We start from the raw sequence: 27848 nt of genomic DNA on the forward strand, positions 1-27848 counted from the left end.
AACTTCCTCTCCTGCCACCTACTTGTTTGGAGGCCTGGACTATTTTTCTACCCCATGCTGATGAGGTCTCCCTGCCCCTTTCCTCCCCAGAGTAAGCTCAGTTTAAACAGATCTATGAAAACAGATAAAATTCGAAGAAAAGTAAGGCTCTGGGCCAGTAAGCAGTGTAATCAAAATGGCGCTCCCTGTTTCTACACGTGAGTCTTCCCGCTAAGAAGGTAATCGGGCTGGTAAGTTCCCATGTCTAACTGCCAGGCTGGGATCAGCTCATTTTGCTGCTTTGTCACTTGGCCTCCAACCTATGGTTTTACAGATTGAATATCCACCTTTCTGATGGGAGTCACAGAATCTTCCTTCCCACCCGCTCCGGTCTCAAATCCTCCCAAATTGCCCCCTGTGTCCTTCCCCTAAACATACACGTGTCTGAAATCCACTGTCCAGGCCAGTACCTCTCGAACTGAAAAATCATAGTTACAGACACTGCAACATGCATTGAATCATCTGTGGGTCTCGTTAATTTGCAAATTCTGATTCAGCGGGTCTGGGACAGAGCCTGGGATTCTGCATTTCTAAGAAGCCCCCAAGTAATGCTGCTGGCCCACACTTAGTGAAAGTGCAGACCGGTGAGTAGATCTCAATCCTGACTGCACATTAGAATCCTGGGGAGCTTTTAAAGCTGCCTTTCTAAGACTAGAGTGGTATTTAGAAAGCTCTGCAGGTGGTTCTGACGTGCAGCCAGCATTGGAGACCCACTAGTCTGGATTATGCTGCCCCTCAGAGAGGCGAGGTAACCCTTTGCACCTACCTTATTTTTTGTCCTGGTAGATCCTGGTGACCCTCCTTTCTCAGATGAGGACACCGAGACCCAGAGATTTTTCCTAACTTGCCCAAAGGTAAGCTAGTAAGTATAGTAAGTGAAAACTAGTAAGGGGTAGCACCAGGAATTGAACCTGGGTCTTCACAACCTTTTTTTTAAAACTTTTTTTCTTTCCAGTTTTATTGAGATATAATTGACATACAGCACTGTATAAGTTTAAGGTGTGTGATATGACTTGATTTACATATATTGTGAAATGATTACTATGATAAGTTTATTAACATCCATCATGTCCTATAAGATACAAATAAAAGAAAAAAAAGTTTTTTTCTTGAGAACTCTTAGGATCTACTCTCTCAACAACTTTCAAATTTTGTGACTCTTAATCCCACAGGTGCTGCCCCAGTTTCCTCATCTGTATAGTGAGGGCACAAGCAAAATGAGTCAGAGCACAAGGACCTACTTTCTCCAGCTGCAAAGATGACCTTATGCTTCATCTCTACACACCCTCAGGTGGGATCTGAATCCTCTGTCTCCTGCCTCACCTGGTTACCGTTCTTTAGGGCTTCACCCTCTGGGACCTCCTCTAGACACATAGCCACAACCTCAATAACAATGTCCTCCATTTTACGAATAAGGCCCAGAGAGAAACAAGATTTGCCCAAGATTCCACAGCAAGTATTCAGTGGAGCTCAGATTCCAACTCTGGAACACTAAGGGAGATAGGACGTTGGGGTGATCCTGGCTGGGGACTTAACTGGTCTGTGGGTCTGTATGTTCAAAGAGAAGGGTCCCCAGGAAGGTGAGAGGGCCATATGACCTTCCTGACCTTGCCTCTGGCCCCCAGCCCCTCCCTTCCCTGGCCAAGGCCAGGCCTGAGGGCGGTGGCCCCAGCCAGAGCTCTGTATGCCCCCTGGACATATCCGGAGCTTCCGAGAAAAGACCTTGCAGTGGCTGGTTTGGTACAGATCCTCCCAGGATTGGGCCCAGGGACAGCTGGTCTTCCTCCCAACCCCCAGCCACGCCAGTACAGCACCCCACCACCCCAGTGTGTCTCGAAGCCCCCCAGAGCTGGAGTCCTCCCTCCCCTTCAGCCCTTGGAATCCACACCTTATTGCTCATCCCACACAAGCCCCAACCCTGCCCTGGCTGCCCAGAAATCAACCTTTGCCCTGAGGAGGAGGTGACAGAAGAGGAACTTTTGCAAGAGAACAGAGGCCAACTGGGGTCCCCAGGTTGAGTGTCTTAAGCCAGAAGTATCAGTCTCCTGGGCTGTGCCCATAGGCCCCGCCCCTGCACGCACATGCATAGTATAGTGCAAGACTGGGGCTGATGGAGGTGTCTGGGGCTGACTGGAGGGCCTGGGGAGGTGGAGGGAGGCATGGGCATCCTGACCCTGGAAGGGGATATCCCTGCATTAGAGTGACCACAACCCTGGATCTTAAAAGTAGCAATAACGACATGCTAGCCCTGGGGTCTAGGCATGCCTGGTACCAGGCTAGACACCAGATACTAAATCCATCCTTACATTTTACACAGGAGGAAACTGAAGCCCAGAGCATTGAGTGATGTCACCCAGGCAGTAACTGGACAGGCTGAGATTCAAAGCCGGGGCCATGACTCTAGGCCTGAGATGTAGGAGTGCGGTGAGCCACACCCACCTCTCTCCGTGAGATCCCGGAGGGGATGTCTCCACCGCTGATGCGTCTCCACATCAACCCCCTTTGTGGGCAGATGGTATTTTCCAAAGATGGCCACTGTAACCTCTCCCTGCCCACGTGCTCTTCCTACAAATGACAATGACACTCCTCTCACCTAGGGGCGGGGTCTATGGAGAGAGCCAGTGACTACGGCAGAAGTGACATTATATGAATTCCAAAGTCCAGTAAAAGATAATGAGGCTTCCACCTGGTTCCCTTGGGATACTCATTCTTGGAACCCAGCCACCATGCTGCCAGGAAGCCCAGGCCACATGGAACGTCACGGGTAGGTGTTCCAACTGAGGTCCCAGCTGACAGCCAGCATCAATTTCCAGACAAATGTGTGTGAAAGCCTTCTAGGTAACTCCAGGCCCTGTCATGGTCTGACTGCAACTGTTTGAGAAATCCTGAACAAGAACTGCCCTAGCTGAGCCCAGAGGCCCCCCAGAGCCATGAGAGATGATAATGCTTGGGGTGATTTGAGATGTAGCATAGATAACTGGGACGCCCTCCATCCTCTCCCAGCTCACATACACCTGAGTCCAGCCAGGGCCTGCTACGCAGGTGGTGCTATTTCAAGTCACTAATTCACAAGCCATATGCGCATGTGTGCACGTACCCTACTATCAGCCTATTTAGGGAAATTGAGGCCTCCCAATCGCGCACAGAGAAGTCTCTATCAGGGCAAGGAGAGACTTCAGCATTTGGTAGTAACAGCCTTGTATTGTGTGTGGATTAGAGACAGACTGCAGAATCAACCCACGATGGACACTTGGCCTTAAACAACTGACCTCTGGGCTCTCCTGAGCCCTGACATTTTTTAAAACAGCTTTATTGAGATATAATTCACATACTACAGCCTTCACCTCTTTAAAGTATACAATCAATGGTTTTATCTACAGTTGTGTAACTATCACTATAATTTTAAAACATTTAAAATCATTGCTTTCTTTCTCTATGGCTCTGTCTAGTCTGGACATGTCATATGCATGGAACCATACAATATGTGGTCTTTTGTGACTGGCTTCTTTCACTTAACACAATGTTCTCAAAGCTCATCCATGTTGTATATACATCATGCCTTTCTGCGGCTGAATAATATTCTGTTGTATGGAGAGACCATATTTTGTTTATCCTTCATCAGTTGATGGACCTTTGGGTTGTTTCCACTTTTTGGCTATTCTGAATCATGTTGCAATGAACATTCATGTACAAGTTTTTGTATGGATGTATGTTTTCATTTCCCTTTCCTAGGAGTGGAATTGCTGTGACCTGTGGCCTTTGTACTCCGCCCGTGGCCAGGGATCAGGTATCTTCCCCCCCCACCCCCCACCCCGCTCAGCAGGCCCAACTACCTCATCCTTCAGGTCTCCAAGAGGAAGCCTCGCTGACTCCTCTGGCTGAGTTGGGTCTTCTGAACAACCCTGCCTCAAACCTTTGCACTTTTCATACAGTAATATGATTGCCTGGGCCGTGGTCTTGCCCCCAAGAGGTGAGCAGCGTGAGGGGAGGCACTCTCTGCTTGGGTTCACCACTGTCCATCCCAGTGCCTGGCTCTCCTGCTCTGGAGCCAGGAGAGGAGAGGGATTCCGGGGGCCAGATCAATCAGAAAAGGCTTCCTGGAGGAAGAGGGGCTACAGCTGCGTCTAAGAACACCTCTAGATTGGTTTGCCCCACAGCTGGGCTGAGGGCTTTGAGGACTTTGGTTGGAAGCAAGATGAGAGTTTGGAGAAAAGAAGGATGGATGGAGGTCGGGGTGGGGGTGGGGGGGAGGCAGGCAGAGAACAAAGCCCAGAGCCCTGGGGCTGTTTAGCAGCCGCCCTCTAAGGCTGCAAAGTGCCTGTGACTCAGACGTGGAGGGAGGTTCGCAGGATGCAGCGTGAGTCTCCCAGTTAACCCTCACCTGCCTAGAATGGAAAACCCACAACCCAAGTGTTCTGCGTTAACTCCCAGATTCCCAGTCTGTGAGCCCCGGGGCCAAGGGCTGTGGACGTGATCTTGAGATCCCCGAGCCAGCTCTGTCCCCCACAATCTGGTTAAATGAGGCTCCTTTGTCTGAGGCACTGGATAGGGGAGAGGGGCGGGGGGAGCGAGCACATAAATACTGCCGAGTGGCCTGCAGCACGAGCGCCCAGCGACAGACGAATTTCTTAAGAATTGGTGCCTCTTCTAGGGAAAAGAAGGCCACCGCCGAAGGGCGGACTCGGTGAGCTAAGGTCTCAAGGACCCGCTAGACGCCCTCCCGCTGACTAGCCCCAGGCACTGTTCGAACTGTTTATCTTATCGTCTCTGTCAGAGAAATAACGCTTGTGTCATCTTCCCAGTCCCTGGCGGTAACAAGAAAACGCCGAGCTCTTTTACTATCGGAAAAAAAAAAAAAAGAAGAAGAAAACACAGCGATCCTAGTGCTGCCCGATACAGCCCAGAACCAAACCCCGTGGTATATCCCCCGAGGGCGCAGCGTTGAGCCGAACAGCCCTTGGGGTCGAGGCTGCAGAGGGCGCCCTAGGGCCTGGCAGGTCCGGGCCGACCCCACCCCTCGGATCCCGCGTCGGCAGCCCTGAGCGCACAGTGCGGGCAACTCGGAGGTGCCAGCGGCTCGGGCGAGGCCAGCCTGGGGCGAGTGCGAACCAGCTGCGTTCCGATCCGCGGAATCCTAGCCTGGAACGTTCAGATCCTCGGATCCCGGCCTCGAACGTTCGGGGCCCCGAGGCACTGACAACCCGGTGTGCCTGGGCGCGCCAGCCGCGGGCGGCGGGCGGGCAGGATATCGTCCCCGCTCCGCCCGTGGGAGCGCTCGCCCCTCCAGGAAGCGCCCGCCTCGCCTCCCACTTCCCGCCCCACGCCCGCCCCCGCCCTCGGCCGAGGGAGGAGCCCGAGCAGCAGCCGCCGCCACTACCCGCCCGGCCGGGGAGGAGGACTGGACCTCGAGCAGCTGCGGGCGCACGCGAGCTGGCCATGGCTGCGGGGGCAGCGCCCTGAGCCTGTCCCGCGCCCGCGGGCCCAGCCGAGCAGGGGAGCTCCCGGGGATGCCCCGGTGGCCCGGAGTGCGGGGAGCGGCAGCCGCGCGGTGAGGGTAGCGGGACCCGAGGTGAGTGGGGCCCCAAAGGGGCGGGCGGGGCGACCTGGCGGGAGGGCTCAAGTTCGGCCTTGGGGCTCGGCTTCTGGTGCCAGTGGCGGCTTGTAAGGAAGCTGGGTTCCGCTTCGGGGGACTGCGGAACCCCAAGCCCCCTCCCTCCACCCGCGCTCACCCGGACCCCGGCGTTTGGGTGACTGAATTCCGACCCGGCCACGCGGGGGCGCTCCGTCTTCGCCCCGACCGCGGGGGAACAGAGGGCAGGGTGCCGAGAGGACGGTGGCGCCGCCCGGGGTCCGAGCCCAGCGGTTTAGGGACCCTCCTACCTTCCCGGAGGCGCCTGGGGGCGTCAGGAAGGTGGAGCCCCGCCACCATCGCAGCTACGGAAGTGCTGAGTTCGGGCTGGCTCTGGGCAGGCGCGGGGCCCGCTCCTCGCCCCCCGTGCCCTACTCCCAGCCCCCCAACCCCCCTCCGTCCCCGGCCCCAGAGAACTGCTAGAGAGTCAGCTCCCTGCGGGCGAAGGGGGAGCAAAGAGAGGGAGTGGAACTGGGCAGCTTCCCAGAAGTCGGAGTGTGTTTGCAAACTAGTTTTTTCTCAAACGCTATCTGGCACCTGTGTGTTTTGGGTGGGGGCGGGGAGGGGGAAGCATGGCGAGAGAGAGAGCAAGGCCCTTTCTTCCTTCCCGTTCCTCGTTACCCCGCAGAGCTGCTTCTCTGAAAAATAGAGGGTTCTTACTTTCCTCTTCCCATGTCATCCCCCAGCCTTGTTGGACAAGCCCCTTTGGGGAAGGGGCTGTGGTTTGCCCAAGGTGACAGGTGGCACTGGAACGTAGGGCTCTGTTAGCCAGGTGCAAGTTCTTCTTACTGTCTGGGACTCCCCCAGCCCTGTTATGTACTGGGTGAAGTGACAAGGGCAAAGGATCTGGGAGAATTAGCTGAGTGGCCCTTTGTCTGTCTGCCCTTAGTGTTTGCTCCCCTAGGGGTGTGGGCTGTCACTGAGGGATGGGGGGCTGTTTCTGTTTCTTGGAGCACCCACAGCTTCAGTAATTGGGGAGAGGAGCCAAGCTGTAACCTTCGGCAGCTGCACAGCCCTAATGGAGAGCTTGGGAGACCTGGGTCTGAACGCCTACCCAGCAGTGGGCCCCTGGCCTAGACCTTCCTCCCCTCCGAGCCCAGGTCCTCATCTGTAAAATGGGCTCATTGTCCAGGGCCTGTGCATATGGAGGCTGGGTGCAAACATAAAAAGTGGTTTTATTGCAGTTCCTCTGGTATGGAGCCCAGTGAGCGCTGGGACTGTCCCAGGCATGTGACATAGCTGGCTGGAGTGGGAGGGGTCACCCAGGCAGTTTTCTCCATGGAAAGAACTGTGGGCTAAGAATGTGGACACTTGAGTTCTCCTGGCCCTCTGCCGTGTCCTGTTTGGGTGCCTTGTCACTCCTAGGGCTTAAGGGCGTTTCCATTGGTAAAATGAAGCAAAATTTGACACAATCCAGTTTACAGGACTGCTGGGAGACTGGAACCTGGGCCAGGGGGCAGGTGTTCTGCAAAGTTGGGTGCACTGGTGGTCATGGGACCTCCCTCCCAGAGGCCACAAGAATTAAAAATCCAGGGACGTAAGAAGAGGGTCGGAGCTAGAGCCTCAGTTTCTGTACCTGTAAAGTAGTAAGAGCAATACTCTGTACATCTTTATAATCTTTTAGGGTAGTTGTGTAGTTCTTTAAAGGTAGTTGTGAGGATTAAATTAGACAACAAAGGGCTTGTGCACCAGCGCTGTGACTGGTGCCCGATAAGCGCTCAGTTAATGTTAACCATCGTTATCATTATTCATGAGAATATTAGTAAGCCTGATGTGGGTCACTGATTTAGGATTCCTTCTGGGATTTCCTCAGGCAAGCTCGCTTCTCTCTCTCCCACTTCCTTCCTGGAGAGAGGAGCCTCAGAATCCAAATGTTGGACTTCTGGGCTGTTCCGGGGCAGGCAGGGTCCTGAACAGGAAGGTGCCAGTAGGCTGAAGAGAACACCATGGGGGATGGTAGATCCAGTGGGGTGGTCCCATTTCCCCCACCTTGGGCTGACCTCGCAGGGCTCTAAGGGGTGATGGAAAACAGAAGAGCATTCTCTAGGAATTCCCGCAGGAGCAAGGTTGCCAGGCAAGGTCCCCTACTGTGAAGCCCTCAGCCAGGGCCGGGGTCCCATCTGCCTGATGCTCTCCTCTCCTCTAACCCTTGCAGGGGCTGCTGAGTCAGGGCAGTCACTTCAGGAATCCATCTCCCTCCAGCTGGGAGAATATGGCCTCAGAGAGGGGGCAGGATTCCTCCCCTCCTGCCAGGTCCCCTGCAGGACACAGGGTGGGCTCCTTGGAAGCCAGGAGGCCAGGTCACCGTAGGGTCTTGGCAGGCAGCAACTGGAGAAGACGATCATGCCCCACCCATGCTGTCCAGAAATAGGGTATGGGGTCCCAAGGGGATTCATGGCTTCCTGAGGTCCTACAGGGCCTGAGGAATGAGCGGGGGTCCGAGGCACCTCCTGGCTCCTAGCCAGGTGTCCTCTCCCTTCCTTGGGCCACCTGGCCTCTGCTCTGTGGTGGCGTCAAGAGGGCTGTTGCTGGCCCATGTCCTGGAGTGTTTCTCCACTAGCCCTGTCCACATGTACCTCCAGAGCCTGAGATGAAACTAGACTAGACGCTGATCCCTCGCTCGCTATCACATCACCTTGCTTAATTTTTCTCAAGGCATTAGCCGCTCTCTCCCATCATCTGATTCATTCAAGTATGTGTCAGTTTGTTCTCTGCCCTCCTCCCCAGGGGGTCAGCTCCAGGAATGGCAAGGGCATCCTGTGTCCATCTTGTTCAGGGCTCTTTCCCTGCACTGACTGGCTTAATGGCTGAGTCCGCCCCTCCTTGTAGCCTCCTGTTGAATGGGTCTGTGATGTTGGGTGATGGAGCCTAGAAGAGTCATGCACTCACCCTTTGGGGTTTCCGGAGGAATCTCTGTCTCACCATACTGAGTGCTGGGGCACTGTCAGAGCGCAACGATGGAGGAGGGGCAAGTGCTGGCCTGGGGGAAGGGAAAGTTGTGAGTCTGGGACAAAGTGGGATTCTCCCAGCACTGAAGCTCTGGGGGAGGTGGTCATGGTGGCTGCTGACCTGGTTGGGGTGTCACCTGCTGCCGTTGCCTGCAGGACCAGAGGTCTGGGGTGTGCTGGGGAGAGTTACCCATCCCCCAGGTGACCTGGGCCAAGTCTCTTAACCTCTTGGACCTCGGTTTCTTCATCTAGAAAATGGGGAGCTTTAGACCAGAAGCTAGCTGTTCCCTTGCTTTCTTCATGTGGTTCTTTTTTTTTTAAATTTATTTATTTTTATGTATTTATTTTTGGCTGAGTTGGGTCTTCGTTGCTGAGCACGGGCTTTCTCTAGTTGCGGTGAGCGGTGGCTACTCTTCGTTGCGGTGCGCGGGCTTCTCATTGCCGTGGCTTCTCTTGTTGCGGAGCACGGGCTCTAGGCACGTGGGCTTCAGTAGTTGTGACACATGGATTCAGTAGTTGGGACTCACGGGCTCTAGAGCGCAGGCTCAGTAGTTGTGGTGCGCAGGCTCAGTAGTTGTGGTGCACAGGCTTAGTTGCTCCGCGGCATGTGGGATCTTCCCAGACCAGGGCTCGAACCCGTGTCCCCTGCAGTGGCAGGCGGATTCTTAACCACTGCGCCACCAGGGAAGCCCCTTTCATGTGGTTCTTAAGGCAGCTGTGAAAGGGGTTGTAAACCAAAGAGGACTTTGCCCAGTTGGCGTGATACCTCTTCCGCCTGTGGCTTCGGGTCCCTGCCTTCCAGAAAGGTTTCCCTCACCATGCAACCATCTATTCGTCACCGAACAAATATGTTTTGTTTTGTTTTGTTTTAATAGCGTAATATATCAAGGGTTTATTTACTATTTTAGGTAGAGCCACAGATTTGTTTATTCATAGGCTTAAAATTTTTTACCTTATATTAGAGTATAGTTGATTTACAGTTTGTGTTAGTTTCAGGTGTATAGCAAAATGATTCAGTTATACATATACAAATATCCATTCTATTTTTTAAAATAAGTTTATTTATCTTATTTATTTATTTTTGGCTGTGTTGGGTCTTTGTTGCTGTGCGCGGGCTTTCTCTAGTTGTGGCGAGCGGGGGCTGCTCTTTTGCGGTGCGCGTGCTTCTCATTGCGGTGGCTTCTCTTGTTGCGGAGCGGGGGCTCTAGGCACGCGGGCTTCAGTAGTTGTGGCACGTGGGCTCAGTAGTTGTGGCTCACAGGCTCTAGAGCGCAGGTTCAGTAGTTGTGGCGTATGGGCTTAGTTGCTCCGCGACATGTGGGATCTTCCCGGACCAGAACTCGAACCTGTGTCCCCTGCATTGGCAGGTGGATCCTTAACCACTGCTCCACCAGGGAAGTCCCATGTATCCATTCTTTCTCAGATTCTTTTCTCATATAGATTATTACAGAATATTGAGTTCCCTGTGCTATACAGTAGGTCCTTGTTGATTATCTGTTTTATATTATATATAGTAGTATATATATAACCATAAGTTTGGTAACCATAAGTTTGATTTCAAAGTCTCTTTCTGTTTTGTAAATAAGTGAGTCTGTTTCTGTTTTGTAAATAAGTTTATTTGTATCATTTTTTTATATTCCACATGTAAGTGATATAATATAATACTTGTCTTTCTCTGACTTACTTCATTTAGTATGATAATCTCTAGGTCCATCCATGTTGCTGCAAATGGCATTATTTCATTCCTTTTTATGGCTCAGTAATATTCCATTGTATATATGTACCACATCTTCTTAATCCATTCCTCTGTTGATGGACATTTAAGTTGCTTCCATGTCTTGGCTGTTGTAAATAGTGCTGCAATTAACACTGAGGTGCATGTATCTTTTCAAAGTTTTCTCTGGTTATGTGCCCAGGAGTGGGATTTGTGGATCATATGGGCTCTAGAGCGCAAGCTCAGTAGTTGTGGCACATGGGCAGCTTAGTTGCTCTGCAGCATGTGGGATCTCCCTGGACCAGGGCTTGAACCCCTGTCCCCTGCATTGGTAGGAGGATTCTAAACCACTGCACCACTTATTGAAGAGACTGTCTTTTCCCCATTATGTAGTCTTGCCTCCTTTGTTGTAGATTAATTGACCATAGCTGCGTGGGTTTATTTCTGGGCTTTCCATCCAGTTCCATTGATCTATAAGTCTGTCTTTGTGCCAGTAACATACTGTTGTGGGTTTTTTTTAAATATTTATTTATTTATTTGGCTGCGCCGGGTCTTAGTTGTGTCACACGGGATCTTTTAGTTGTGGCATGCAGGATCTTTAGTTGCGGCATGCGGGATCTTTTTAGATGTGGCATGAGGGATCTTTTAGTTGTGGCATGTGAACTCTTAGTTGCAGCATGTGGGATCTTGTTCCCTGACCGGGGAGCGAACCCAGGCCCCCTGCACTGGGAGCATGGAGTCTTAGCCACTGGACCACCGGGGAAGTCCCGGTAATATACTGTTTTGCTTACTGTAGCTTTATGGTATAGTCTGAAGTCAGGGAGCCTGGTTGCTCCAGCGCCATTTTTCTTAAGATTGCTTTGGCTATTCGGGGTCTTGCGTGTTTCCATAGAAAATTTAAGATTTTTTGTTCTAGATCTACGAAAAATGCCATTGGTAATTTGATAGGGATTATATTCAATCTGTAGATTACCTTGGGCAGTAGAGTCATTTTGATAATATTGATTCTTCCAATCCAAGAACATGGTATATATCTTTCCATCTGTTTGTGTCATCTTTGATTTTTTTCATCAGCATCTTATGGTTTTTGGAGTACAGGTCTTTTGCCTCCTTAGGTAGGTTTATTCCTAGGTATTTTATTCTTTGACACGATGGTAAATGGGATTGTTTCCTTAATTTCTCTTTCTGATCTTTCATTGTTAGTGTATAGAAATGCAACAGATTTCTGTGTATTAATTTTGTATCCTGCAACTTTACTGAATTCACTGACAAGCTCTAGTAGTTTTCTGGTAGCTTCTTTAGGATTTTCTATGTATAGTAACGTGTCATCTGCAAACAGTGACAGTTTTACTTCTTTTCCAATTTGGATTCCTTTTCTTTCTGTTTCTTCTCTGATTACCGTGGCTAGGACTTCCAATACTATGTTCAGTAAAAGTGGTGAGAGTGGAATCCTTGTCCTGTTCCTGATCTTAGAGGAAATGCTTTCAGCTTTTCATCGTTGAGTATGATGTTAGCTGTGAGTTTGTCATATATGGCATTTATTATGTTGAAGTATGTTCTCTCTATGCCCAGTTTCTGGAGAGTTTTTATTTTTTATCATAAACAGGTGTTGAATTTTGTCAAAAGCTTTTTCTGCATCTATTGAGATGATCATATGATTTTTATTCTTCAGTTTGTTAATGTGGTGTATCACACTGATTGATTTGCAGATATTGAAAAATCCTTGCATCCCTGAGATAAATCCCACTTGATCATGGTGTATGGACCTTTTAATGTATTGTTGGATTTGGTTCGCTAGTATTTTGTTGAGGATTTTTGTGTCTATCTTCTTCATCAGTGATATTGGCCTGTAATTTTCTTTTTTTGTGGTATCTTTGTCTGATTTTGGTATTAGGGTTGTACCGGCCTCATAGAATGAGTTTGGGAGTGTTCCTTCCTCTGCAATTTTTTGAAATAGTTTCAGAAGGATAGGTGTTAACTCTTTGCTAAACGTTTGATAGAATTTGCCTGTGAAGCCATCTGGCCCTGGACTTTTGTTTGTTGGGAGTTTTTAAATCACAGTTTTTTGTTTTTTTTTTTTTTTTTTTGCGGTACGCGGGCCTCTCACCGTTGTGGCCTCTCCCGTTGCGGAGCACAGGCTCCAGATGCGCAGGCCCAGCGGCCATGGCTCACGGGCCCAGCCGCTCCATGGCATGTGGGATCTTCCCGGACCGGGGCACGAACCCGTGTCCCCTGCATCGGCAGGCGGACTCTCAACCACTGAGCCACCAGGGAAGCCCTAAATCACAGTTTTTAAATCACTTTTTCAATTTAAGTACGCCGAAGCTGGGGTACAACTACAGAGCTCTGAATGGAGTTGGGGGGATAGAGTGAGGCAAGCAAATGACAAAGAGACAGGAAAACTTAAGATGGTGGAAATGCCATAAAGAGAATGAAGCAGGGTGAAGTAATTGAGATTGGCGGGATGGGGAGTGGGGACATCAGGGAGACGTCTGGAGGAGGAGGTGTGACACTTAAGCTGAGATGTTAATCTGTGGCACGACATTCATGGCTGTATCCCAGCAGGAACTAGGATACTTCCTGGATATGCTCCATGGATATTTTTGAATGAATGAAGGAGGGAGGAGTGCCCAAAGCAGAGGAGGGAGCACGTGCGAGGGCCCTGAGGTGGGAACATGCTCAGTGTATTCCAAGAGCCCTTTCTCTCCACCACGCAGCTCTGTGTCTCCTTTGGTGGCCCTTGTCTCGTCAGGAGCTAGGGGCATCTGGCCTCCTTCTGTGCTCTGGCTGTCCCTGCCCCATGACACAGGAGGAGAGTGCATGCTCAGCTCCCAGCAGATGATGCTATCCAACCTCTCCCTCCTTTGGGCCCCCAACAATCTTTCCGAGTCTGAGGGCTGTGCTGGGCAAGAGCACAGTGGACCCCATCTCATTTCAAACTCTGGTTTGCCACTGACTGGCTAAGTGACCTTGGGCAGTGTATTAGTTTCCAAGGGCTGCTGTGAAGCCACCACAAACTGGGTGGCTTCAAACTACAGAAATGTATTCTCTCACAGTTCTGGAGGCTAGAAGTCCAAATTCAAGGTGTTGGCAGGGCCACGCTCCCTCTAAAGTTTCTAGGGGAGGGTGCCTTCTTGCCTCATCCAGCTCCTGGTAGCTGCAGGCATCCCTTGCCTTGTGGTGACGTCACTCCAGTCTCTGCCTCCTTCCCACGGCTGCCTTCCCTCTGTGCGCTTAAGGACACCAGTCATGTGGGAATAAGGGCCCACCGTACTCCAGCATGTCCTCATCTTAACTCTTTACATCTGCAGCTACCTGTTTCCAAATATGATCACATGCTGATCTTAGGGGTTAGGATTTTAACACCTCTTCTGGGGGACACAGTTCAACCTCTAATAGGCAGGTTACATAACCTCTTTGTGCCTCAGTTCTCTGTTCTATGAAATGGGGTGGTAATAATAGGGCTCCTCTGCTGGGGTTGCAGGATAGCCTACACAGAATGGTGAGAACCTGTGGACAGGGCCAGGCACTCAGGAAGCACACAGTCAATGCTGTTATTTCCATCTTATCAGTGAAGATTTCCTGGGAGCAGCTGGCAATGTCCTTGGCCAGGAGGACTTACTGAGGAGGGCCTGGGGCTGGGCTGTGGGCCTCTTGCCTGGGATGCGGAGGCTCAGAGAGGCCCCTCCCCGCTGTCTGGATGAGAAGGGGCAGGTGGGCGCCTCTTCAGTGTGGCGGGGTGAAAGCCATTAACAGAAGGTGGGGAGCTCAGTCTGCAGAGGGATGTGAGCAGAGGGTGTCCAGCCACTGTAGGTGCCCACAGGGGGATTCGGGTACTGAGTAAGCCCAGATGACCTTTCAGGCCCAATCAGCCTGGAGTTCCTGGGCGGGAGCTTGGGGCTAGAATCCCAGAGCAGCCCAGCAAAGACTGAGGGGCATATGTAAACTCCCCAAAGCCAGAAGGGGCCTGAACCCTGACAGGCAGGGAAACTGAGGCAGAGAGAGGAAGAGACTTGTGGGGAGTTCACATAGAGAGTTGGGAGCCCCTGTCTCCTAGTCTCCCCATGGTAGGCCCCTGGGTGGGTGTGGATGCCAGGGGGTAGGGCCCCAGGACTGGGTCCCAGTCCCTGAGGCTGCCCCACAGTCCCCTTCAAATGAAGCTACTTTGGAATGACTTCAGTTGGTGGTCATTGTCACCATGCCCTCCTCCCTCCATTAGCTTGGTCCCCCCTCTCTGAGCCTGGCCAGGTTCACCCCGAGGTCCCCAAAGTACTTCCTGCATCCCAGAGTCCATCCACGCCCATCCCCTGTAGCACTTGCTGGGAGGCAAGAGGGCAGGGCGTCACCAGCCCCACTTTGCAGATGAAGGAGCTGAGACCTAGAGGGAAGGGGTGGCAGAAGCGGGCAGAACCCAGTGCCTGGACTCCTTGGGCGGTAGTGTGGAGGCTGCCTCTCAGCCTGCTGGACCAGCCCCTGGGGCAACAGGCTGGAGATGCCCCAGGATCAAGCCCATTTGGTGGTGGCTACAGAGAATAGCCTCCCTCTGGGTGTGGTCTGGCCACAGCTGGGAGCCTCAGGAGAGCTGGGGGTGGGGGGTGTCAGGGCTGACCCCTGCAGCAGCCTCCTCCCCATGCTGTCTGTATCTATATTTATCCCCATGTCGGCCTGGCTGCCTTTTGGGAGTGCATCGTCTTCAGAGCTCAGCAGCTTTAGCTAAGATAGGGAAGTGATTTGTGTCAAGATGCTGCCCGCCCCCCACCTTGATGGGAGCACCAGTCTGCTCTCTGAGGGGCTGTGCACCACATGGCAGGAGCCAGTGCAGCAGTGGGTGTGCAGGGAGGGCCCCGGGGAGTATTAGCAGCTTGGGGATGGACCCCCCCCATTTCAGAGAACCAGCGCTGTGGAACATTGGGGTGGTAGGGCTGCGGCTAGAAGGTGGTACCAGATAAACTGTAAAGCCTTTCAGCTCAGAGATTCAGTGAACTCCTGATTTCCGAAATCCTAGAATTCCCAAACCCTGGGATTCTGTGAATCTGTAGGCTTCTGCAATTCCAAGATGCCGCAGATCCTCTTCCCTTCACCTTCACTCTTCCTTCAACTTTCAGCAAACGTTTGTCAAGCTCCCGTTCTATGCCTCTCTGCTCTGGAAACAGCAGAGATGAAAATAAGATCTGGTCCCATCTTTAAGCTCAAGTGAGGGTGACATTTCCTAAGCCGGTGGTTGCAATATGGTAACAATGTAAGTGCTTCCCTCTCCAGGGCCAGGGGCTCAGGGGGCACTTTGTAGAGCAGTCCCCAGTTTGTGTTTTTTTAAAAAACGTTTTCTTGAAGTATAATATACAAAATAGAGCAGACTTCCTGCTCAATGACTGTTCACAAACCCAAAACATCCGTGTTAGCAGCCCCTAGATTGAGAAACAAACGTGACCCTCACTGAAGCCCCCTGGTAGCCCCGTCCGGTTACTCACACCCTCCCCCACTATCTTGCAGTGCCCCTCCAGCAGCATAGACTTGTTTTGCCTGGGTTTAACTTCACGTAATGAGATTATACAGGATGACACGCCCCTTTGCGTCTGGCTTCCTGCATTCAGTATGTTCATAAGACCTATTCATGTTGTGGCTGTCCTCGTGCTTCCTTCATGCTCGTGGCAGTGTGGTCCACCGTGTGCACGTTCACCATTTATTTATCCCTTTTCCAGATGATAGGCATTTAGGGGACTCCCGGCCTGGGGCTATTACAAATAGTGCTGCTCTGAAAGTTCTCCGGTGTGTCTTTTGGTGAACATATTGCATGTTTCTGCTGGGCGTTGCTGGGTCATCATAAGGGATGCATTTATTTAGCTTCGTAGTCGCTGCCAAACATTTCTCCAAAGCGGTTGTACCAATCTACACTCCTGTTGGTGACATGTGAGAGTTCCAGTTGCTCCACATCCTTGTCAACACTTGGTATCGCCAGCTTTTTAACTTTTATCCTGGGGGTGGGGGCAGGAAGGCATAGTGGCATTGATTTCATTTGGTTTTGCTGAGCTGAGTTTGAAGAATGACAGAGCTAAGTGAAGAAGAGGGAAGGGCATGCCAGGCAGATGGAACAGCATGTGCAAAATTACAGAGGCATGAAAAAGTACTGTTGGAACTCTGTGTAGTAAACAGCATAGCTAGAGCCAGAAATGTGTTGAGGCAGTCGGTGGGGGGGGTGGGCGGGGGGCGGCAGCTATCAGGGTGTTTGGACATTGTCCTGAGAACAGTAGGGAGTCCCGGAGAGGATTTTCTCATTTGAGCGAGTACCTGCAGTGTGTCAGGCATTTTGTAATTTACATTTTGTTTTTTTTTTGCGGTACGCGGGCCTCTCACTGTTGTGGCCTCTCCCGTTGCGGAGCACAGGCTCCGGATGCGCAGGCTCAGCGGCCATGGCTCACGGGCCCAGCCGCTCCGCGGCATGTGTGATCTTCCCGGACCGGGGCACGAACCCGTGTCCCCTGCATCGGCAGGCGGACTCTCAACCACTGCGCCACCAGGGAAGCCCCTGTAATTTACACTTGATGCATAAGAAAACTAAACTGAGACTCAGAAAGACCAAATGACTTGTCCTGAGTCGTATTAGCAGAGGCTCTGGAATGCACATCCTTCCAAGCCTCAGTTTGCTCTTCTGGAGAATGGGAGTGGTGATAACACCTCGCTCAAGGATGTTGTGAAGCTATAGAAGTTAAAGTCCATAACACACTGGGCACAGGGCCTGGGGCAGGCGTTATTATTACTCTCATTTTATATCCTGTCTCCATCACCACAGCCATACCACCCCCTCTCTTCCCTGCCAGCTGACAGGGTGGGAGTGGGCTCTCCTGGCTCCCACAGTTAGGAAGGGCTGGCAGAGAACTCTAGCCTCAGCACCCTATTTTCCTGCCCCACGGCAGGTCTTCTAGGACCTGAAGGTTGCTACGGTGGTTAATCTTATGTATCACCTTGGCTAGGCTATCGTGACCAGTTGTTCAGTTAAACACTAGTCTGATGTTGCTGTGTAGGTATTTTTTTAGATGCGATTAACATTTAAATCAGTGGACTTTTATTAAAGCAGATTATCCTCCGTTACGTGGGTGGGCCACATCCAATCAAAGGCCTTAAAAGCAAAGACTAAGGTTTCTCCCAGAAGAAGGAATTCAGCCCCAAGACTGCAACATAGAAACCTTGCCTAGTTTCCAACCTGCTTGTCTTGCCCTGTGGATCTCGGACTGAAGACTGCAATGTCAACTCTAACCTGAATTTGCAGCCTTCAGTTTTGCCCCGCAGATTTCAGACTTGTCTTCTCCAACAAGCTCATGAGTCGGTTCCTTAAAAGAAATCTCTCTCTATATATGTAGATATCCTATTGGTTCTGTTTTCTCTGGAGAACCCTAATACAGTTGCCATTTGTCTTCCTGGATCTTTCTCATCTGAGAGATGGGGGTGAAGGAGGCAACTTAGATCTGGATGCGTTCAAGGCATCTTCTGACCCTGTAAGTTCAGTAAATGCAGCCATCAGGGCCAGTGGGGACCAGGCATCTGGTTAGCCGAGAGTTCCAGTTACCAGAGTGTCACCATCTAGACCAGAGGCTGCAAACTCAGACGTCTGCCGAGACCTCGCAGGAACTCAGCGTGTGAAGTTGGCAGGGCTTGTACGGGGACCAAGCATGACATCTGCCTAATTAGGCCAAGAGCGGGCTAAACCAGAGCCATCCCTGGGGAATGGTCAGCCACTGGTGGGCCGTGTAGCAGCCTCCCGCCTAGGAGCTTGGTGTTCAAAGTGTGGTCTCAGATGGGCCGCCTCAGCAGCGCCAGGAAGCTTGTTAGAAATGCAGACTCTCGGGTCCTTCCCCAGACCTGCTGCATCAGAATCTGCCTCACCTACCCACCCCTCTGGGATTTGTGTGTTACGAGGAGGGCTTGTTAAAGCACAGATGCCATTCTGGGGACTCTGAGCAGGTCTGTTTGGGGCCCAGGAACCTGCCTTTCTAACGAGCTCCCAGGAGATGCTGAGGAGGCCCATCCGGGAACCACCCTTGGAGCGGAGAGAGCCTGAGGCGACCCCAGGATCCTCTGTTGTCACAGATTAGACCCCACTGAGCAGGATTTGCTGCATGATGAAGACCCAGGAGCCCTCAGCCCAGGAGAGTAGCACCTTGAAGTGTGTGTGGGTGTGGGGTCTGAGTCTGTTATTCCCTCCCTGGCCCCCTATCTACCACCTTGGTCTCCCTTGGCATCTCTGAGCTGTGTCTTCCAGCTGAGAAAGGGAGCCTAGAACCATATCCTCAACGAGTTTTCACTCCTGGTCCCCTTTACATACACCGTAAACTTCACACACCTCTCCCCCTGCCCCCAGTCATCAAGAATCGCTGATAATAGCACAAGCTGCATGGTGTCCTTCTAAATGCTTTACCTCATTTAATCCTCGACATCAATACCTGATGAAAGCACTTTTGCTGTTCCTGTTTTTATAGAAGGGGAACAAAGACCAGAGAGGTTAAGTAACTTGCCTGAGATCACACAGCAGGTAAATGACAGAACCAGGGATTCAAGCCCAGCAGTCTGAGTCCAGAGTCAGTGCTCTTACCCTCAGCACAGTACCGACCAGAGGACCGCACCCCTGTCCTCATAACTGCTGCCAACAAGACTGTAGAGCATTACTTGCTGCAGTTGGCACTGAAAACAGAATTTCATTTTTCAGGTATCTGGTTGAGCATGCTTTTTCAGAGGGCCCAGGATGCCCCCCAGTTCTGACAGGCCATCCCGCTGTTGCACTTGCCCCTGCAGTGGGGGGCACCTCGGCCCTGCCCCTCCCGTGTCCCTTTTCCCCATCTGGGCCTCCAGGTCTCCACCTCAGCCGCTGCCTCCCCCGCTCCCTACCGGCTCTCTCCCTGCACCTGCCTCTCTCGGTGTCTCCTGTCACTGCCCGTCTCTGAACTGGGGCCCCTGCAGGCCACCTTGGTGTCTCTTCTCCACAGTGGGTGGGATGCAGAGCCGGGCTCCTGGGTCCTGAGCTGCTGGGGCCAGTGATGGGCGGGGAAGTTGGAGTAGGGCAGCCCTAGCTCTTAGCCTCAGCACCATTCTTCCCTGGCTTAGAAGCACCACTGCCCCCTTCTTGGGCCTTGGTTTCCACCTCTGTGAAATGGGACATGAACCCCTCTAGTGCTGGCCTCTTGGAGCAGTTATGATGGTTCCGGGACTGAGAAGGGGCTTCATGATCCCTCAAGTGCTGTGTGTAGCCGGGAGGTGGTTGTGATTCCTCTGGGGCTGCAGATTAAAGAGCCTGCCTGAGGGGCTCCCTTCCTCATTCGTTTGCCACAGTGTAGGTGCTGCTCTAGGTGCTTGGGGAAACAGTGATCCCTCCCTTGTGGAATTTACATTCCAGACAGTACACAAGGCAAATAGACAAATTAGTAAAAATGGTTGTAGATTGCATTGATCTGTGAAGGAACCAGTGTGGGGCTGAGATTGCATTAGCTTGAGTGACCAAGGAAGGCTTCTGAGGAGGTGACGTGAAGCTGACAACTAAGACCTGTCATGTGATGGGGCTTCCCTGGTGGTTCGGTGGTTAAGAATCTGCCTTCCAGTGCAGGGGACACAGGTTCGATCCCTGGTCGGGGAGCTAAGATCCCACATGACGTGGGGAAAGTAAGCCCGCGTGCCGCGACGAAAGATCCTGCATGCTGTAACTAAGACCTGACACAGCCAAATAAATCAATAAAAAAAAAAAAAAAAAGACCTGCCACGTGAAGAAAAGCATTTCTGGCTGGGGAAAGAGCAAGTGCAAAGGCCCTGAGGCAGGAGAGAGGTTAGCATATTTGCAGAGCAGAAGGAGGCCAGTGCAGCTGGGGCACAGGGAGTGACGGAGAGTGTGGCATAAGGTGGAGTCAGGTCAGGCCCTGTAGGCCTGGGGAGGATTCAGATTGTGTGACAAGGAAGGGCAGCCACTGGGAGATTTTCCGCAAGAGCTGTGGTAGCATCTGATTTGCATGTTTAAAGACTCCCTCTGGCTCTGGCGGGGCATGGAAAAGAGAGAGTCTGGGGGCTGGGGTTGCTCAGGGAGACCTGACATGGGCCAGGGAAGTGGAAGCGGGGAGATGGGGTCGATGCTGGACGCATCTTGGCGGTGGAACCGACAGCAGTAGTAGGATATGGGGGGTGAAGGAAAGAGAGAGGTCAAGGAGGATGGGTTCCTAGGTTTCTGGCTAAAACTGGAATGTTCTAGACCTGTGACTCAGCACCAGAGTCTCCAAATCCTGTTCTTCTGCCTAAAGGGTAAGATGTCTTAGGAGCCGGGCCAGCGGACCCTGTGGGAGCTTAAGCCTCCGTCTTGTTCATTGTTGAAGCCCGAGAGTGCTCAAGGAATGTTTGCTGAATGAATGAATGGGAATTCCCAAGCCCTGCCCGCTCTTTGCCTCAGTTAACCCATCTGTAAAAGGGACTGCTAGTTTTGTATCCCCGCCTTCCAGTTCCTTCCCCGGGGCTCTGGTCACCCCAGAAGGCCTGTGTCCATCTGGGCCAGGAGTCAGGACCATCCACGAGCAGGCCCCAGCTCCCCAGGCCCCCTCTCCAGCCTGCAACCTCAAATTACCTGTACTGCGGTGATGCACCAGGGAGCGTTTCCATCTTGCCTAGATGCGCGTGGCAGGCCCAACTCTCCCTTAATGACACCTTGCCTGCCTGCCCTCCTGCTGGAGTAGGAGGGGAGGGGGCCCGGCCCAGCCTAAGCCGTGGTTTCTTTTTCCATTGCGTCAGGCCTCAGGGTCTGGCCTGCCCGCCCGCTGCCGGCTGGCACAGAGGGGCCCACTCTGACCCCCGCCTGCCCCAACTCCAGACATCATGTGCTCCCCGTTTCGGGGATCCAGAAGCTTCCAAGCAGAGGGTGAGTTGGGGATGGGGGACCTGCCCCTAGCTGGGGGAGGAGTGCCCCCTTCCCCGCCCACTCATCACTCACTCTCTCTGGGGCCTGCAGGCTGATCCAGGTGGGGCCACAGTGGGCTCTGAGGACTGTCCCCTGGGCCTGGCCCTCCTGGCCACACCCTCAGCCAGGCTGGAGCCAGTGAGGGGTAGGAGGAAGTGCAGTAACCTAGGCGAGGGATGATGGTAGCTCAGACCAGGGGGAGGGCGGGGGAGAAGTGGCCCCAGAGTGTCCATACCAGCGCTTGCCTTTGCATCTGTTAGCCTGCGGGCATGTGTGCGCGTGCGTATCGGTGTGACGTGCACAAGGAAATGTGGGAACCTGGGTGTGTGTACCTGATACCCCTCAGGTACGGGATGAAAACAGAGGTGTCTGACTTGGCAGTATGGGGGATGGTGGCCCAAATGGCATCTAGCATGTCATGAAGGGGGCCTGTGAGGTGGAGAGGGGTGGGTGAGCTGGAATCCACCCCATTAGTGATGATGGGAGAGACAGGGGTGCGGGCAGGGTAACGCCAGAGGAACTGGTGACCTTGGGGGCGCCGGGGTTTTCTTAGCCTCAGGCTCCCTTTGGCCTGGCTGACTCCCCAGATGCCCCCACCTGGTTCTAGGTCCCCACCATGCCCAGCAGTCCCCTGGCCCTGGCCAGAAGGCCGTACGTTGGCCTGGGAGTCTGGAAAATTGGTTCACAGCCTGCCTCTGTTTCCTGACTGTGTGACATTGTACAGGTGACTTCTACTCTGAGCCTCAGTTTCCTTATCTGCAAAATGGGGGTGACTCTTGTGCCCCCCACCCCACCCCAGGTAGTTGTAAGCATAAACAGGTGTTCTCTCAGCTTCTGTGTGGACGAGTCAGCCCCCAAATACTTACCCACAAAGGCCAGGTTCCAACTCCTTGACTAGTATCTTATCCCCTGACTGTCGAGTGGGTAACTGGCCCTGCGCTGCCCCAGAGGAGGGAGGTGAGAGGAGGCCATTCCTTCTGAGAGCATGAACCCACCTGACCATGCTGACCAGCCCTGACTACAAGCTGAGCACTTCACCCGCATGATGTCTCTGATCCTTATTCACTCTGGCGGGGCAGTTCCTAAAATTGCCTCACCCTCCAGCGGGGGACACTGAGGCTCGTTCATTCTCTCTAGAGTGTTGACTGAGTGTCTGCCAAGTCCCAAGACCTGTGCCAGAGCTGGGATCCTGTGGTAAGAAGACTACCCAGCTCCAGCCCTCTAGGACCTCATGTTCCAGACTGGCTGAGAGCTGCGGAGGGCAGCCAGGTCCTGCGGGCTCCAGGCTCCCAGAGGGAGCTGGGGCTTTATTCGGAGAGCGATGGAAGTCTTGGAGGGTTTTTTTTTTTTTTTTTTTTTTTTTTTCTTGGAGGGTTTTAAGCAGAGAGGTGTCATGGTCCAATTTGTGTTTTTCAAAGCTCACTCTAGTCCCTGTGGGGACAAGGGGTGGTTAGACTAAGGAGAGGCAGCAGGGAGGCTGGCGAGGAGGTGGCTGTGATCCAAGCGGGAAGGACCGAGCCACAGTGGCATTGCTGGGCCCGCTCCCTCTCCCTCTGACCCCAGCCCGTTGCTGGGCACACGCAGCCCCGGTCTGCAGGAGGCCTGCGCGAGCGCGGTCCCCTCTTCCGCTCCAGACACAGCGCCCTGGGCATACCTGACAGGGAGAGGACCTGGACAGTGACAAAGCCGGTGCTCAGCCTCCTCCCTCCCACCGTCTGTCCCTAGAACAGAACCTCATTATAGTCACACGAGCCCAGAGCATCAGCACAGCACTGCAGTTTGCCTGCAGTATTTATTCTTGTCGTGTAAAAACTAGTTTCCATCGGAGGGGCTGGAGAGCTGCGTGTGTGCCGCAGGGTGGCCGTGCCGAGTCAGGGAGGGATGAGCAAACCTGTGACCCGCCGCGGGGAGCGGGGAATAGGGATGTCCAAAATGGACATCTTGCCGGGTGGCTGATGCTGGAAGGCGGGCCTGGGTGAACTTCAGATGTGCCAGTGGAAATAAGATCTGACCACACCTCGTAGGACTGTGTCATGATGTGTCGTTAGCACATGAGGAAACTGAGGCACAGAGAGCTGAGGATAAGGACCAACTCAGGCAAGATCTGAGCGATACGGAGCGTTTGTGCATTCGTTGATTTATACACGTACCTTTTTTTTTATTCAACAAATGTAAACTGAGTGCCTCCTATGGACCGGTCACTGTGCTTAGGCTGGTGATACAGGATGAACAAGACAGATAATGAACAAAGTCAAGTTTTGTATAAGTGACCAGAAGGTAGCTTCCTAGCGGCCAAAGCACTGAGGGAAACCTGAGCAATTACAAGCTCTGTCGTAGCCGCAAGATGCCGATATGTCAGTTGCTCAGGAGAAGCCCAGGTTTTCCTGGCAAAATGATTGGGATGCCTGTGTCCACTGTGATTTGTTGCTGATCTGACAGGGGCAGCTTGGACCTGGGTGTATCTCACAGGTAAAGACGGACCAAAGCAGAGAATGACTTTAAAGACAAACTAAACACACCTACCGGAGACTCCTTTTTCACGCATTTCCTGCATTCTTTCTCCAAGCTTTTGCCCATGTCATCCTCCCCACTGCCACCCTGCCCCACACACACTCCTTTTCTTCCATCTTTAACCACACCTTGAGGGTCAGGTGGTGACGCCTCCCCAGGGTGGAGTGGCGCAGCAGATGTCTGTCCCCTCTCTGACCCCCCAATGCTGTCCCCTCAGACTGCGAGGAGCTGCTGCCGCCGTTGCCGACCCCCATGGCCTACATGCCGGGTGGAGGTGCCCCAGCACCGGGGGTGGCCCCCGTGGGCTCCCAGTACTGCGTGTGCAAGGTGGAGTTGTCAGTGAGCGGCCAGAACCTGCTGGACCGGGACGTCACCTCTAAGTCTGACCCCTTCTGTGTCCTCTTCACAGAGAATAATGGCAGGTGGAGCGAGGTGAGGCCCCTCTGTGTGCAGCTGCAATGGGTGGAGGGTGGCTCGGTCGCTGGGGAGGGGCTCTCACTGTATCCCAGGGACCTGGGGTCAGGCCCTTGGAAGTACTTGCAGTGTGGGCCGGGGGTTACTTAGAAAATTGTTATTCTGAAAATCAAATTTTATTTAAAATGTTTATAACAGTACTTAAAATAATTATATTTGTGTTTATTATAATTCATAGATTTATATTTATATAATTTTATATTTAGTGTTCTATAATATTTTAAGTTACTATAATATATAGTTAAAACCTTAGAGTTTTGCCAAATGCTTGCTTTCATTTTTAAAATAACTTTCTCCTCTTATTCCTAAATGAGCACAGTCAGTGAGGAGCAAACAGAGAAATAGGGAACTCAGGCTTTGGTCCCAGAGCTGGACCAAGACCCAGCTCTGTCACTCCCTGCTGTGTGGGCTTGGGCAGGTGGCTATCCCTCTCTGAGCCTGTCTCCTCATCTGTGAAATGAGGATTTTCTTTCCCTGCCTACCTTGGAGAGTCCCAGAGCTGGGGATGTTGATGGTGCCACAGCCAGCGACTTCTGAGCTGGAAGACTTTTGCCTGAGGGCTGGGGAAAGATGCAGCTTAAGGAAGGATATTAAGAAATCCAAACTGTTAAGACTTTCAACGTTTAAAAATGGCTTTGTTTCCTATTCCGAAAGGGGTCTATATTCATTGCAGTAAATTTAGAAAATCCAGGTAGACCTAGAGAAGAAAATCAAAATGGTTGGGAACCCGCCTGTCAGGGAGAACCAACTGTTAATGGTTTGGTATCCAGCCTTCCAGACAGTTTTACATGCATATAAATTTTCCAAAATATGTTTCTATTTTTCATAGTTATTTAATGAGGCCTCGGTGGGCGTCCCACAGAACATACTGTGGTTTACAAAGAATTTCCACAGATGTTGGCTCCTTCTTGTGATGCCAAGGAAATGGGCTGGGATTGTTGACCCATTTTACAGAGGAGAACTGGGGCCCAGAGCGGGGAGGGACTTACCTGTTTCACCGAGCACGTTGGTGGTACAGCCAGAAGTGGGAGGTGGGGCATGAGGTCAGCCGAGGATTTCCAGGGGAAGCCCCAGGCCTGAGGCCAGCATGTCCAGAGTCCCCTCTGACAGGTCTCCGGAACTCCCCCCGCCCCTGCCCCTCGGGGAGTGATGTCCTCCCCCACTGCACCCACCCCCACTCATGACATGCCCCCCACCCTCCCTGACAATCTCGCTCCCACCCAGGCCAGACACCCTGGCTAAAAATAACTCAGGGCCAAGACCTCTTCCGTCCCTGCTGCTCTCTGGCCCTTGGAAATGGGATGGGTGGGAGGAAAAATCAACACAGCCCAGGCCCTAAAATAGACTGTCACCCAGATTCCGCGGTTTGGGGCCTCAGTGCAGAGAGGCCGGGAGGCGGGGTTCCTGTCCCAGCCCCACCAGAGACCCACAGTGCAAGGCCCTGCCCTTCCCCAGGCCTCGGTCTCCACACTAGGTAGGGGACGCTCGGTTCCTGGTTTTGACATTCCATGGTTTGAGGAAGGTACAGACACCTGCCTCCGGGGAGATGGGGAACCCCTGACCTCACCTCCCCACTAAGTACCCCTCCTTCTCTCTGTTTCTTCTCTCAGCTTCCATGTAAAATGTGGTTTGAAAAAAGGGTTCTCCCCAAATATAAAGGATGAAAGCCACAGGTGTCAAATCCTTTCATTTTACAGAAGGGGAAACTGAGGTCCAGATGGGAAAAGGGACTCCCTCTGTCACTTAACCTAGGCAGGGACAGGGTCCGACCTCTTACCTTGGAACCTGGGTATGGAGTCAGGACCAGTGTGTTAAAAGTATGAATGGTGGGCTTCCCTGGTGACGCAGTGGTTGAGAGTCCGCCTGCTGATGCAGGGGACACGGGTTCGTGCCCCAGTCCGAGAAGATCCCACATGCTGCAGAGCGGCTGGGCCCGTGAGCCATGGCCACTGAGCCTGTGCGTCCGGAGCCTGTGCTCCACAATGGGAGAGGCCACACAGTGACAGGCCCACATACTGCAAAAAAAAAAAAAAAAAAAGTGTGAATGGTAGAGTCAGGACTGGGTTCAAATCTTGGCCCTGCCCTCTAGCTGTTCGACCTTGGGTGAGTCACTTAACCTCTCTGTGCTTCAGTGTCCTTATCTGTGAGCTGGGAGTAATGATTGTTTCAGCCATCTGGGTAACTGGCCATGAGTGCCTGGCACAGAATTGGGTGTTTAGCAAGTAAGCACCATGATTCCCTGTAGCCCAAGAAGGGTTGAAACAGCTACTTGACTCTGACAACTGTTTCCCTGCCCTCTGCCAGTATGACAGGACAGAAACTGCAGTCAACAACCTCAACCCCGCTTTCTCCAAGAAGTTCGTCCTTGACTACCATTTTGAGGAGGTGCAGAAGCTCAAGTTTGCCCTGTTTGACCAGGACAAGTCCAGCACGCAGCTCGAGGAGCATGATTTCCTGGGCCAGTTCTCCTGCAGCCTGGGCACGGTGAGCCGGGCTCCTCCAGGAGGGCGGGGTCAGTGCAGTGCCGCCATAAGTCACCTGGCTCCCAAGGATGGGGCAGCCCCCTGGAGAGTCTGCTGCTGCCTGCTTTCCCTGGTCCTGTTTTCCCGCCTGGCTCCCGAGGTGGCATCACAAATGTGGACAGCCTTGGGGGCCAGCAGGCACAGAAAGGGGGAAGTAGGCAGGTGCGGTTGGGGCCAGGCTGAAGTGTTCCCCTCGGAAGACACTGAGCACAGTGCCACACAGGAGTGGGGCGCCCTGTGGCCAGAGCTGCTCAGTGGTAGAAGTAAGCAAGTGTGGTCTTGACTTCCTGGGATGGGAGCATCTGACCAGCAACCAAGACACCCACGATAGTCCCACTTGATGGCTGGCTCACTGTGTGACCTTGGGCATCTTCCTTTCCCTCTGTGGGCCACATTTCCCCCTCCAGCTCACTCCTTGGTGAGCTTATGGAGGTTGCAGGGCTAAGAGCTCCTGATACAAGTTCCGATCATTGTTAATGGCTGTGTGCCCTAGAGCGAGCCCCACACCCTTCTGAGCCTCACTTTCCCCATATTTTACTTGGGGATAGTGATGAGCTCTCTGCCCAGTCTATAGGGATGGTGGGTGAATAAAACGGAAAATGCTTCGAGAGGTTCTAGTGGAGACTGAAAGGCCCTGGGCCTTCCAGGAGATGATGTTCAATGAAAAAAGCAAGGGCCCAGCAGTTACGTAAGAAGTGGGGTGTGTCTCTCAGGGTCCCCGCCATGTGTCTACACCCTCAAAGGGTAACCGAGGAGAGAGCTTTAGGACCAGTGGGCAGGGGCAGGAACCGACAAGGGGTGAGGAAACCTTTACAGGGCTGACACCTGTCAGAAGCCCAGCCACCCCTAGCCTGGAGGGAGGGGCGGGGCAGGAAGTGGTGTCGCCAGGTCCTGGGGAGAGCTGTGGCCACCACGGGGAGGCCTCTGGACTGGAGCCGAGGCCGATGAAGAGCAACAAACCTTCCGCCAAGGCTCCGCCCAGCCCTTCTCCCCTCCTGCTCTCCTAGCTCCTGCAGGCACCCCCGTTGGCTGGACCCCAACAAGCTGTAAGACAGGGGAGCCAGGTGATGCAGTCTGCAGTGGCATAGAGAAG

General features: G+C 52.8%; 1 protein-coding gene and 1 long non-coding RNA gene across 6 annotated transcripts in view; both read left to right on the forward strand.

Moving 5' to 3' along the window:
* Nucleotides 1–913: 913 nt before the first annotated feature.
* LOC137215015 (uncharacterized) lies at nt 914–5359 on the forward strand. Its single transcript, XR_010939125.1, has 6 exons — nt 914–1330; nt 2357–2554; nt 2637–2807; nt 3775–3826; nt 3885–4009; nt 4842–5359. It is a non-coding gene; the product is annotated as an uncharacterized lncRNA (long non-coding RNA).
* Nucleotides 5360–5468: 109 nt separating this feature from the next.
* CPNE2 (copine 2) overlaps nt 5469–27848 on the forward strand; it is a 49794-nt gene continuing 27414 nt past the window's right edge. For all 5 annotated transcript variants that reach the window (XR_010939124.1, XM_067719514.1, XM_067719516.1 and 2 more), the window contains exons 1-3: nt 5469–5608; nt 23977–24191; nt 26538–26717. Coding sequence is in view for 4 of the 5 variants with exons in the window: in XM_067719514.1 (XP_067575615.1) it covers nt 24012–24191; nt 26538–26717 (360 nt within the window). In the remaining variant the exon portion in view is untranslated. The remainder of the gene's footprint in view (nt 5609–23976; nt 24192–26537; nt 26718–27848) is intronic.

This window comes from Pseudorca crassidens, chromosome 20 (assembly GCF_039906515.1).
Source record: "Pseudorca crassidens isolate mPseCra1 chromosome 20, mPseCra1.hap1, whole genome shotgun sequence".
NCBI classification, from domain to species: Eukaryota; Metazoa; Chordata; class Mammalia; order Artiodactyla; family Delphinidae; genus Pseudorca; species Pseudorca crassidens.